The sequence below is a fragment of the Dromiciops gliroides genome, chromosome 1 (assembly GCF_019393635.1).
Source record: "Dromiciops gliroides isolate mDroGli1 chromosome 1, mDroGli1.pri, whole genome shotgun sequence".
NCBI lineage: Eukaryota > Metazoa > Chordata > Mammalia > Microbiotheria > Microbiotheriidae > Dromiciops > Dromiciops gliroides.
In genome coordinates, this window is record NC_057861.1 from 351,998,016 (window position 1) to 352,010,809 (window position 12,794).

Below are 12,794 nucleotides of genomic sequence, written 5' to 3' on the forward strand. Positions count from 1 at the left end.
ACAAGACCCATGACTGGGATATGGATAAAGGAAAGAGGAGAGAAGATTGTATGAAATCTAGAACACTGTGGCTGAGAGCCCTCCTCTCTCATCACCCTCTTCCTCTTTATAAAGAAAGGAAGAGAAACTCTGGACAATGCAATGACCATGATCCCAGAGGATTTGTAAAGAAAAAGTGCTGCACTCCAAGAAACAGATTATGCAAATTAAGACACATACATAATAGCTCGAATTTACATAATGCTTTAAGATTTTCAAAGTGCTTTACAAATAGATTTAATTTTATCTTCACCATAAACCTGAGAGGTAGGTGCTATTATTACTCCATTTTACATGTGAGGGAATCAAAACAGAAAAAGGTCAAGTGGTTTGTCCAGGGTCATCCAGCTGGTAAGTGTCTGAGACTGGATTTGAACTCGAGTCTTCCTGACTCCAAGTCTAGCATTCCATCCATTGTGATCAAGATATAGATATATGCAAACACACATGTGGCATTTGACATGGCCAATTCTGGAATTTGTTTTACTTGAGTACTCATACTGATTCAAGGGTTTTGTTTCGCTTTCTTTTTCAATGGATAGGGAAAAGGTAAGAATGAGATTTATATTAATAGAAAAAATTAAGCTTTTAAGAGAGGGCATATGGTGAAGCCAGAAAATATTAGGAAGAAAGCAGTTCAGTGGGGAAAAAATTCTTTGCCACAAGTTTCTGTGTTAAAGGCTCATTTTCTTTTTTTTTTTTTTTTTTTTTTTTTTTTTTGCCTGCTGACCTGTTCTTTCAAATACAGACTGACAAGCCGACAGGCATATTTTGTGCAATTTTTTAACAAACTTTTTAAGTTGAAATATCAAATCTGCACAGTGCTGTCCCTTCACAGAAGGCAAGGAACTGCTAGTTCATCATGTAGGAGGCCGTCCTCGGTGCTGTAGGCTATAAAAGTGGGCCTCCTTCAGAATCTGGTTGATGTGGAAATAAGGGCCTTGGCATAGTGCAGACTGCTCCTGTAAGGACTGAGGGGTATTGGGGCTGGATCCGGTAATGATCTGGTTTAAGCTGCTTTCTTGAACACTTCCCCTGTCTGGGCTATTGATGCTGCTGCTGGTACTACTGCTGCTGCTGCTACCACCACTGTCACTGCTTGAAGACGCACAGAACACTTTGTTTCCTCTTAGTCTGTTTTCTTTACTGTTTTTCGTTACGGGTGCTGTCTCTGTATCCCAGGAGTCCTGAAAGACAGGGTTTCTGCTACTCCGTTTGGTCTGAGGGAGATGACTGTCTTCTTCATTCCCATTCCTTCTCCTTTTCCTGGGGCGGAGGCGTTCGCTCATGGCAGCTGATGGAGGGGAGCGACGGCACGTCGCCTGGCGGGGAGATCGGTGGGGAGGTTTTCGGGCGACCGCCGCCCCCACGCCCTCCCCCTCCGGTCTTATCTTTCTCTCAAAGGCTCATTTTCAAGTTATGTAAGGAAATGATTAAAATTTACAAGAATAAGAATCATTCTCTAATTGATAAATGGTCAGAGGATGGATATGAACAGGTATGAACAGGTAGTTTTCAAAGGAAGTAATCCAAGCTATCAATAGCCATATGAAAAAATGCTCCAAGTCACTATTAGAAAAATGCAAATTTAAGCAGCTTTGAAGTCCTACCTCACACCCCTCAGATTGACAAAAGTGACAAAAAAGAAAAGTGACAAATGTTGGAGGGAGGTCAAGAAAACAATATTAAACCACTATTGGTAGAGCTGTGAATTGGTCCAGGCATTCTGGAAAGCAATTTAGAACTATGCAAACAGGTATTAAAGTGCACAGATTCTTTGACACAGTGATATAAGTATTAGATTTATATCCCCAAGTGATCAGACAAAAAGGAAAAGCACCCATATATACAAAAATGATTTATAGAACAGAGAACTTCAAATTTAACAGGTGCCCATCAACTAGGAATGACTGAACAAATTATATAAGAATATAATGTAAATGATGAAAGGGATGATTCTTGAGAAATCTGGTAAGATTTTTATGACCTGATAGTGAGAACCAGGAGAATAATTGCACAGTAACAACCTGGTAAAGACAAACAGCTCTGAAGGACCTAAGAACACTGACCATTGCAATGGCCAACCATAATTCTGGAAGACCCATGATGAATAATATTATCTACCTTCTGACAGAGAAGTGATAGACTTAGGATGAACAATGAAACATTTTTATGTAACCAATGTGGGAATTTGTTTTTATTCATGATGCATATTTATTAATAAGATTTTGTTTTCCTTTTTCCATAATATGTGTATGTGCATATATGTATGTGTGCATATATACATAAATATATACATATAAATGTATATACATGTGTGTATGTATGTGTTGTGTATACATATATGTGTGTATATATAGTATATAAATTTGGTAGAAGGAAGGAGTGAAGGAAACAATTATTAAGTATCTACTATGTGCCAGGCGATGTCCTAAGTACTTTTACAAATATTATCTTATTTGATCTTCACAACAATTGTGAGGTACAGTTATTATTTTATCCCCATTTACAATTAAGGAAACTGGGGGGGGGGGGTCACACAGCTACTAACTGTCTGAAGTCAAATTTGAACTCAGATTTTCCTAACTCCAAGCCTAGCACTCTATGCATTGTGCCACCTACTTGCCTCAAAGGCAGCTACTATGTGTTTTGCCAGAGTATGAGCTCATAAGATGCTTTGCCATGACTCATGGGATACTGCATGCTACTAAGAAGGAATATAGGGTAGTTGTAAATGTACTGTACTTGGAAACAGGCTATCTGGGTTCTAATCATGACACTCAAAGTAACTAGCTGTATGACTTTGGGCAAATCTCTTTAACTCTGATTTTTCATCTGTGAAATGAGTGTTGGAAGATATGATTATAGAACTTCAGAAGAGACTTTAGAGATCACCAGAGAGAAGAGGTGACTTGTCCAGGGTCACAGGGGTAGTTAGAGACTGAGGCAGTCAAACCAGATCTGGCCTTTCAGTGTCCTTTTCGTTATACTAGAAGAATGGAAGGGAACAAGCATTTACCTACTGTGTAAAAGGTACTATACTAAGTGCTTCACAAATATTATCTCATTTAATCCTCACAACAACCTTGTGAGGCAAGTGCTGTTATTATCCCCATTTTATAGTCAAGGAAACAGGCACAGAGAGCTTAAGTGATTTTACCTCATACTTTTGTATTACTTTACCAGTTTACTCTTGGGGCACTAATCTAACCATGGATAAATCTATTTTTAGTCAACATTCATACACTAAACCCAGAGTTCTTAACCTATCATCTATAAACTTAGATGAGGGAAGAAGGAAATGACATTTTTATTTTCACTCACCTCTAACTGAAAAATAGCATTTCCTTCAATTATTTAAAAACAGTATTTTGAGAAAGGTTCCAAAGCTTTCACTGGATTGCCAAAATGTCTAAGACACCAAAAGAAAAAGCTCTAAACCAATCATGAAGAACATTGGTGATTGAATGCTTTGCCTCTCACCTTATTGCCTAGTCCAGAAACCATACCCTGGGGACTTAAACTTTTAATCTCCAGAACTCCAGACTTGTATGGGGGAAGGGGTATACTATTTCAGGTGAGCCTCAGCCAAGCTTACTCTCCTTGGCACAGCATGGGCATACACACACACACACACACACACACACACACACACACTCATACATACACACCACTCCATAATGGAACCGTTGTCAAATCAATGCTGTCATTATTCCTCGAAAGTATGTGTCAATCTAGGTCCATTCACCATCCTTGTAACTGTCAAAATGAAATTTCTCCTCCTAGCAACCATTTCATTATGTGTATTGTTGCCCTTTATTAGAATGTAAGTCCTTTGAGGGCAGCAGGAACTATCTTCCCATATTTACTTCCCTAGCAATTAATTTAGATAGTTCTTAGCACACAGTAAACACTTAATAAATAGTGTGGATGTGTGTGTGTGTGTGTGAGAGAGAGAGAGAGAGAGAGGGGGGGGGGGAGGGAGAGAGGGAGAGAGGGAGAGAGGGAGAGAGGGAGAGGGAGAGAGAGAGGGAGAGGGAGGGGGAGAGAGAGAGAGAGAGAGAGAGAGAGAGAGAGAGAGAGAGAGAGAGAGAGAGAGAGAGAGAGAGCGAGAGAGAGCAAGAGAGAGCGCGAGCAAGCAAGTTGGGGTCTATTACTGTAATTTCATCACTTTAAACAGTTCCTGGTGAGGAATTCCCCCTAATAATGCTGGTCCTGTGCCTTTGGGCAAGTTATAGTCTCAGAGTTGCCTATGACATTGAGAGGTTGAGTGACTTTCTCAGGGTCACACAGCCAGCATACTTCAGAAGCAGAACCTAAATCCAGGTCTTCCAGACTCTAAGGTCATCTCTACTACTGAAAATTCATTTCAAGAAACAGTTGAATTTATGTCCATGAATTGTTCTGTTTACAATTTAATTCTGGAAGTTAAGTGTTGATTTAAGTTATGCATTGCGCACAGGTGTTAACAGAAGTGTTGACTGAGTTTGGCTTTCTAGTATGAAATTCATTACCTATGAAATGCAAACACACTTGAACTTATTGCTGGTTATTAATGGTTTCTAATGTAGGCAGTCTCTGTTAACTAAAGAACACATCACTAAGTTCTCTTACAGTTTCAGGAATCTCTAGGTAATGTTAAATGGCTAAGAAATGTACCTGCAACCAAGAAGCAGATGGTCAAACTTTCATTCAGTGACTCAGCTGGAAGAGACAGTATATTAAAAAATATATCTGCTATGTCTTGAATATTCAAAATATATTTTGAAATAGTCACCAAAATACTAATGCTTGATCTTCTTCAAACAACTCACATACTTCAAGGTTTCATGACTTCATCCATATGAAACACTTCAAAATGCTTCTATTTCTGGCTAGATTGGTTGATTAGTAGCTAGGGCCAAAAACCACATCATCCAGAGGCTAGTATTCAGTCTTGAGGCTTTGCTTACTTAACTTAATGGGTCCTTAGATGACAGATACAGAGAACAACATCAGACCCATACTTGAAAATTTCCCAGCTTGGTAAGATCAACAAGGGCTTGCATTCTACAGACAGTGCCTTTGTGAATGCAGCATCAAATGCACACTAGTATGAGGCACTGGAGTATGACATTAGTGGAGGAATTGACTCTAATAAGGAGAGAGAATAAAAGACAGAAGGCCACCTGTGGCATGACCTTTACTGAATAAAAAACTTACCAGGAGGAAGAATTAGAGAATGACTTGAGGAGCAGAAGAGAGATCCAGAAGTGTAATTCATCTCTTTTGACTTTCTGGTGAGGGGAAAACAATCACTGGAACAAGGCCTGTTACAGAACTGCCATCTTCTGGAGGAACTTTGAGTCTCAATCCAGGAGCCAGAATCATGCAAAGTGGTGTTCTGGTCTCTGCTTAAAGCACCTCGTAAGGCAATCCATGCTCAATTTGCCTCTTTGAAACTTCTGCCCTTTCTACAGGTTCTGATAAGAACAAAGAGCAATGGGTGGAAGTCATGAAGTGGAAAATTGGCAACCATATACTTAGGATAGAAGGATAGAGATGGTTTGGCTCCCATAGCCAAATGGTTAACACTGAGTATAGTTAGAGCAGTTGGCCCTTAGGCTCTAAGGATTCAAAGTGGAGAATTCAGTCATGGTGCAGAGAGGAAAAATAGAAACAGAAGGCAGGAGAATTCTGAACTAAAAGTTTCCCAATCTCCATTAGTAAAGAGGTTGGGTCAGGGATTCTTAATTTTGTATGTGGCATAGATCTCTTTGGCAAAATGATGAAGACTATGGACCCTACTCGGAATAATGCTTTTCACCATGTGAAATAAATGACATAGTGCAAACCAATTATACTGAAATACAGTTATCAATTTAAAAAATCACCAGCCCCAGGTTAAGAACCCCCTGCCTAGATGGATAAATACTTATATGGTGACTCTTGCAATAGTCAATTTGAAGTCAAGTATTATATCATAACTAGAAATTATTCATGTAGTTTTCAGAAATCATAATTTATCAGATTCTATTATATTTTTTGAAGTATCACCATGAACAAAAGTAATCATAGAAACAAAGATTTAGAACTAAAAGCACATCTTAAAAAGTAGCTAGTCTAACCCAGTAATTTTATAGGTGAGGAAACTGAGGCCTAGATTTTATAAATGACTTTTCCAAAATCATACAATATTATGACTGCAAAGCTAGCCTGCTTTCCACAATACCACAGGAAAACACTTATGAGTATACTATACAAATGAAGGAATAACTCTTTAGAACTCAAGTTAGGTTAAGTATCTCAGTGGTGGACCAGAAAAAGGAACATTAAAGCCCAGTGAAACATATGCAGAGAAATAGTGGTGCTGAATGAAAGAAGGGGAACCTGGCAAGTAGTTCTTAAGGGCTTCTGAATAACTGTGGGTTATTTAGAGACATAAGGCAGCTAGGTAACATAGTGGATAGAGTGTTGGGTCTGGAATTAAGAAGACTCCTCTTCCTGTGTTCAAATCTGGCCTCAGAAAATTACTACCTGTGTAACCCTGAGCAAGTCACTTAACCCTATTTGCCTCAGTTTCCTCATCTGTGAAATGAGCTGGAGAAGGAAATGGCAAACTGCTCCAGGATCTTTGCCAAGAAAAACACAAACGGGATAATTGAGGCAAGACTGAAAAAAAACAACTGATGAACAAGCATTTAGAGATATGCTTTGACAGTGATATCACTAGTGTAACTTAATCTTGCCCATGTCTTTCTGCCTCCCTTGTCTTGCAGCAATTTCCAAGGAGTAGGTCTTCTGTGGGATTTGTGACCTCTAGGGAGCAGTCCCATATGCCTTGGCAAGCTGCCATGCTCAGGGAATTGACAAATGACAAATTGACAGCCTCAGGGCTCTGTCCTTGGCCCTGTTTGGTTAAACATTTTTATCAATGATCTGGATGAAGGCTATTGAAGAATATTTATCAAGCTTGCAATGGCATGAAGCTAAGTGAGCTCTCTAATATGTCAGAGGACAGAGTTAGGGTTCAAGAAGATCTTGATGTGCTAAAACAATGAAACAAATCTAAAAAATGAAATTACATTTAGCAGAAAGATAAAATCCTGCACTTACATTTTTAAAATCAACTATAAAATTATAGGTTAGTGGTGTGGTGGCTGGAAAAGAACAGAGGATTTTAATGACCTGCAAATTCGAAATGAGTCTGCAGTTTAATGTGACAGCCAAGAAAACTAATGTAATCTCAGGCTACATTAATAAAATGATAGGGTCCAGAACATGGCTGTTAATGATCCCATTGTATCCTTCCCTGGTCAAACCACATTTAGAGTATTGGGTTCACTCCATATTTTTGCAAAGACATTGCCAAGCTGGATCATAGCCAGGATGGGGGAGGAGGTCATCCAGGACAGGGATGGGACTTTAAAACCATGTCATCTGAGAAGCTGTTGAAAGAACTAAGGATGTTAAATATAAATAAAAGATCATTCACATAGCAAATGATTAAAATCTTGATATATTTCAAGGAACTGTCATGTGGAATATGACATAGAATTCAACTCCATCTAACGTGAAATAGGAAAAGTTCTGCTGAACAGAAGAAAAAAAATTCCTAGTAATTAGAATTGCCAAAAATTAGAATGGCTGCCTTAGTAGGTAATCGAGTTAAAAAACCTTGAATCCATGCTGAATTCTGGACACTGAATAATCATTTGTTAGGGATATTGTGCAGGGGAGTGGGGTAGTGAAGGGATTCTACTTGGATTTGATGACCTCTGGGATCCCTTTCCAGATCTGGAACTCCCAGCCAGAATGTTTTTCTTATTTAGTTGTCTACAGTTCCTCTTTAGGCCTTCTTCCTTTACTTGAGGGCACTCCTGCTCTAGAGAGATTGACTCCTGATGGATTCATGGTAGCAACATAATCATGTGGCTGTCCTTACCAACTCAATTCAATTCTGTTCTTTTCAATTATGACACAAGGCAATACAATAAGCAGACAGCTAACCAGTTTGAAACCACTTTGCTGGTGAGGTGAGGAACAGAAGAGGGACCCAGAAATGTAATTTATCTGTTTTGGTGAGGAGAAAACAATTGCTAGAACAGGGTAGGCAATAAAGCAGCCATCTTTTGCAGGAATTCTGAATCTCAGTACAGGAATTAAAATCACAACAATGTGAGGCAATCTTACCCAACTTGAAAACAAACAATGACAACAACAACAAAAAACAACAACCCTGCTATGACCATATAACATTCAAATGGTCTTTGATTGAAAACTTTCAAGGAGGGTGAATCCACCATTATAACTTGGTAGAGCCCTACTTATTAAGAAGTTGTTCTTTACATCAAATCTGAATTTACCTCTGTGAAACCTTTACCCATTTTGCTGGTTCTAATAAAAACCAGGAATAATGGATGGAAGTTGTAAAGAGGCAACTTGGAAATCACACACTTAGGACACAAGGATAGAGAGAGGGTTTGGCTCCCAAAGCTACATTACTGGAATACCTGGGACAGAGATAAGACTTAAATATAGCAGTTGGCAGTTATACTTCCAAGACACAAAGCAGTAAATTCAGCTATGAGAGAAAAATAGAAACAGAAAGCAAGAGAGTTCTGAACTAACAGGTTCTTATACTCCATGAATAGATTGGTTCAGGGCTCTTAACTTGTGTGTTCTCTGCACCATGACTGCACCAAGACACACACATACACACACACACACACATATATATGTATACATACATACACACTCACATATCCTCTTTGGCAGTCTGGTGAAGCCTATGGACTCCTCAGACTAATCTTTTTCAATTCATAAAAAATATGTTGTATTATGATTCCAACCAATTATATTGAAATAGCTATTAAAGTATTTTTTTAAAAGTTCACCAACCTCACTAACCACACTTCCACTGAGGTTCAAATTTGCTACTTCATTAGTGGCATAGAGGTGACTTTGGTTTCTTAAAAGCTTCAGGTACAGATTTCATGACAGACCACGAGATGAAAAGACCAGTGTCATCAAGTGTGGTCACATTCATCACCAGAAGTTTGGTCACCAAGTGGTGACATATTGGGTAGAAACAGCTGATGAAGGGACCATCTTATGAGGAAGGGGGGAGAGTCACTACCCTGATGAAATCATAGATCTTTTGAAGTATCAAAGCAATCCAACACCACAGCAATAGACTTTATTGTCATTGAGGAGAAATGCTGATTCCAATAAACATAAGCTTATGATTTCCAAAGCTTCTTTCTAAGTTTAATTAAGAATACTGTGGTAGATTCTATAGAGAATACACTTGACCCTGAGGAGTCAAGGAGCTTTTGAAAGAAGGTTCACAATGCATACTTTCTTTCTATGACTTTCTTTTCTCCTGGCTCTTTGGACATTCCTTATAGCTGGAAGAGAGGGGTGAAATTAGCTAGACTAAGAATTGAGTGGTAAGGGCTCATAGGAGTCTACCTAAAGGAGGTAGACTTGAAGGTTCTGACTAAATAATGAAAGGGAAAGTGACATGTAGTTTGACAACTGAAAGAATGCTTTTTATTCTACATCTGTCTGTGCAAAGGGGAAGACTGAGCTGAAAGCCTGAGTACCTCATAGCAGAGGGAGGGAAGAGTGTACTAATGCACACTTGCAAAGGCATCTTAATGATTTGTTTCTTTTTCTTAATCCATGAGTATTCCATTGAAGCAAGATCTGCTTGTCATTTACCCCAAGCCCCTCCTATTTCATTTTTGAAATGTGTTTTTATAGACCCATTGTGTTATTTGCTCACTTGGCTCAGTGGGCTGAACTTCCTTGATTCTGTTCTCTGAGGATTTCAGTGTGTCAGCTAACCCAAGGGTGGCAGCAGTAATTGTTACACTGGTACTGAACAGTTCAGTAATCACTGTAATAAAGTCATGCAGAAGGCTTCCTGCACAAGTTAGCGTTGGCTCCAGATGGCTCCCTGGGCACTGCTCACTTCTCTTGCTTCTTTGCAGAGCTCTAGTGAACTGTTTACCAGAGCACTAAAATCTAGCAAAATCTCCAACTTCCAAAAGCATTCCTATTTTGTCTTCTAGCATTAGGTGGGGGAGGGATGGTTGCCAGAGGAAGTTTCAACCTAATGACAAATGCAACTACAGAGATTTCTGTCCTTTTTTTTGGCATCAGGGCCTTTAGTCAATCAACAAGCATTTATGAAGTACCTAATATGTTAGCGACTGTGCTAAGATGCAGACAAAAATGAAATGGTCCATTCTCTCAAAGTGGGTACCTTCCACTAGGGAAGACAAAGTTTAAACATCACAGGAACACAGAATTCAAGAGTTCAAAGGATTTCAGTAGCTATTTAGTCCAACTCATCCCTGCTAAAGGAATACCCACTCTTACATGTGCAAGGAATGGTGGTCTAGTCTCTATTTGAAGACCTCTAAAGGAAGAGAACTTACCACCTCTCAAGGAAGCTTAGTCTACTTTGGGGCAGCTCTAAATGTTAAGAAGTATTTTTGTTTGCTTTTTTTCCTCCTAATATCAAGTCTCTTGAAAGTTGTTCCTGGTTCTGTCCTCTGAGTCCAAACAAAATAAATCCAATGTTTATTTCACATCCCAGCCATGAAAACACTTGAACATGCTCCTTTCTTCTTTGGGCTAAATCTTTCAACCAATACTCATATACCATGGGCTCACAGTGCTTTATCATTCTCATTACCCTCCCCTGGGTGCTCTCCAGCTTATGAATGTCACTCTAAAATTGGGGTGTCCAGAACTAAAGATAATATTCCATTTGCATATGTAAGTACGTACAAAATAAATTCACAGAATCAGTTCTGTGGGCTGAGGTGACACCATATGTTTGACTTTAATGGATCAGCAATTTCCTGGGCATTTACAGATAGTAATTCCTCTGGGCCTTTATCAAAGTCTCTTCTTGATTTACTGTGGCCAAAATTTCATTACTGAATTCCCATCCTTCTGGTGATGAGTCTCTCAACATTTAACTAGGATTGCCCTTGGCCATCACTACCTTCATGAACTGATCAAGGCTTCTTCAGTTTGATAGAATCTGGTATAGTTTGTGCTCTACTGGCATGACCTCTAAGAACTCAGGTTCCTCTACAACAAGATGACACATCAGAGTAGGACTTTGGTGAAGACATCACAAAGTGCAGAATTTTTCTAAATACTTCAGGATTCCCAATGTCCCCAAATCAGGACAACTCTTCATTTCTCAATAAGGTCTGACAATAAAAGGATCTACCTAGTCTACCTCCTTCAGATCCAAATGACAAATGAAAAGTTACCCCAAAAAGGATTTCAGTGTCTCCATTGTTCTGCACTAAAACTCCTTCCAAAATACCCAACAACCATCCTGAAAAGAACCAGATAGCCACCACTAAGTTTGTTATCCAAGGTGGGCAAAGACAAAAAATATACACCAAGACACTTTGAAGAAAAAAAAACCAATCTGTGTGGAAGCAAGGAATGAGAAACAAATTATATCCCCATCAATTAGGGAATGACCAAGAAAAAAAAAACACTACAGGCTTATAATAGAATCTCATGTAGTCAAAAATAACAAAAACAAAGAAAGCAGAGAAACATGGAAAGCTTTGTATTAATAGATTCAGAGTAAAATAGGCATAGCTGAAAGAGCACTGTGTAAAGTGACTATGACAATATAAATGAAAAGAGGAAGTTAAACTCTTGAGTAACTAGAAAAACCAATAATGGTCTCAGAGGAAAATAATTGTGAAGTATAGCTCCCTCCTGTAAGCAAGAGTTGTAGGATTAGGGTGGTAAAATAGTATATACATTCTCAAATGCTATCCCTGTATTAGGTGTGGTTGTTTTTTTCTACATTATAAGGGAAGATTCAATTGGAGGAGGGAATTTTTTCATAATTAATGAATTAAACAAGATTTCAAGAGAACTCATGTTTTTGGTGATTCATTCACCCTTTTTCTTTTTCTTTCTTTTCTTTTTTTTTTTGTTTTTGATTTGTCCTTTTTGTCTTGAAAACATATTCAAATAAATGAAGTCATTCACACAGAACATAAGCAAAGCTTAGATGATTACAAAGGCTTTGGAAGCTTCCATTTATTATGTACCCTATGGAGTAATTGCCTGGTGAGGTTGCAAGAAGTTTCCTTTACCCATTCCTGATTTCTGTGCTAAAGCTTGCACTGCTAGGAATCCCAACTGAGAGAAACAATTATTTTCTATCTTATTAATAATCCATTATTAATTAGGATTCAAGCTTCTTATTTCCCCATTCAAGGAACAGCCCCTATAGGTTCATCAGCCAGTCTCTGAAGGACATGGCTGGTAGATGAAACTGCCCTAATCCTTTTGGAAGGACCCCACCCAACTAGGAGATCTTGCTTCTGTTTAGAGTGTAAACAGAACCAACCAGAGTGGTATGGGTGGAGATGGATTCCTCTGTCCAGATTGCTGGAGGCAGCTGAATCTCAAAATCAAGTCACATTCTGAGCAGGAGGAGCTGAACACTCCTAACCCACCACCTCATTAATTGTTTACCAATCAGGGTTGATTTTCACCAGTTAGGAACACCCTATTTTCCAAAAGTATATTAAGACTTTCAGTCTTTTCATGTCCTTTGTCTTTAGGTACTGAGAAACTGTTGACCATCAATTTACTGATTATTAGCTAGTCAGATTAATAAATCGATCATTAATTTCCCAGAAATTTCTCTGGTTTTTTATTCATTACATAACCATTACTTCCCTGTTTTTATTTGCAATTCAAACATTCACAAC

The 12,794-nt window shown here is 38.7% G+C and overlaps 1 protein-coding gene across 1 annotated transcript; it reads right to left on the reverse strand.

The window, feature by feature from the left end:
• Positions 1–808: 808 nt before the first annotated feature.
• On the reverse strand, positions 809–1,386 carry LOC122735050 (protein FAM104A-like). Its single transcript, XM_043976301.1, has one exon. The coding sequence runs from the start codon at positions 1,326–1,328 to the stop codon at positions 900–902; it is 429 nt and encodes a 142-aa protein (XP_043832236.1). The 5' UTR covers positions 1,329–1,386; the 3' UTR covers positions 809–899.
• Positions 1,387–12,794: the final 11,408 nt, after the last annotated feature.

Bases quoted from the DNA above. Each gene is read 5' to 3' on its own strand.
- LOC122735050 (XM_043976301.1), bottom strand. From the start codon at position 1,328: ATGAGCGAACGCCTCCGCCCCAGGAAAAGGAGAAGGAATGGGAATGAA.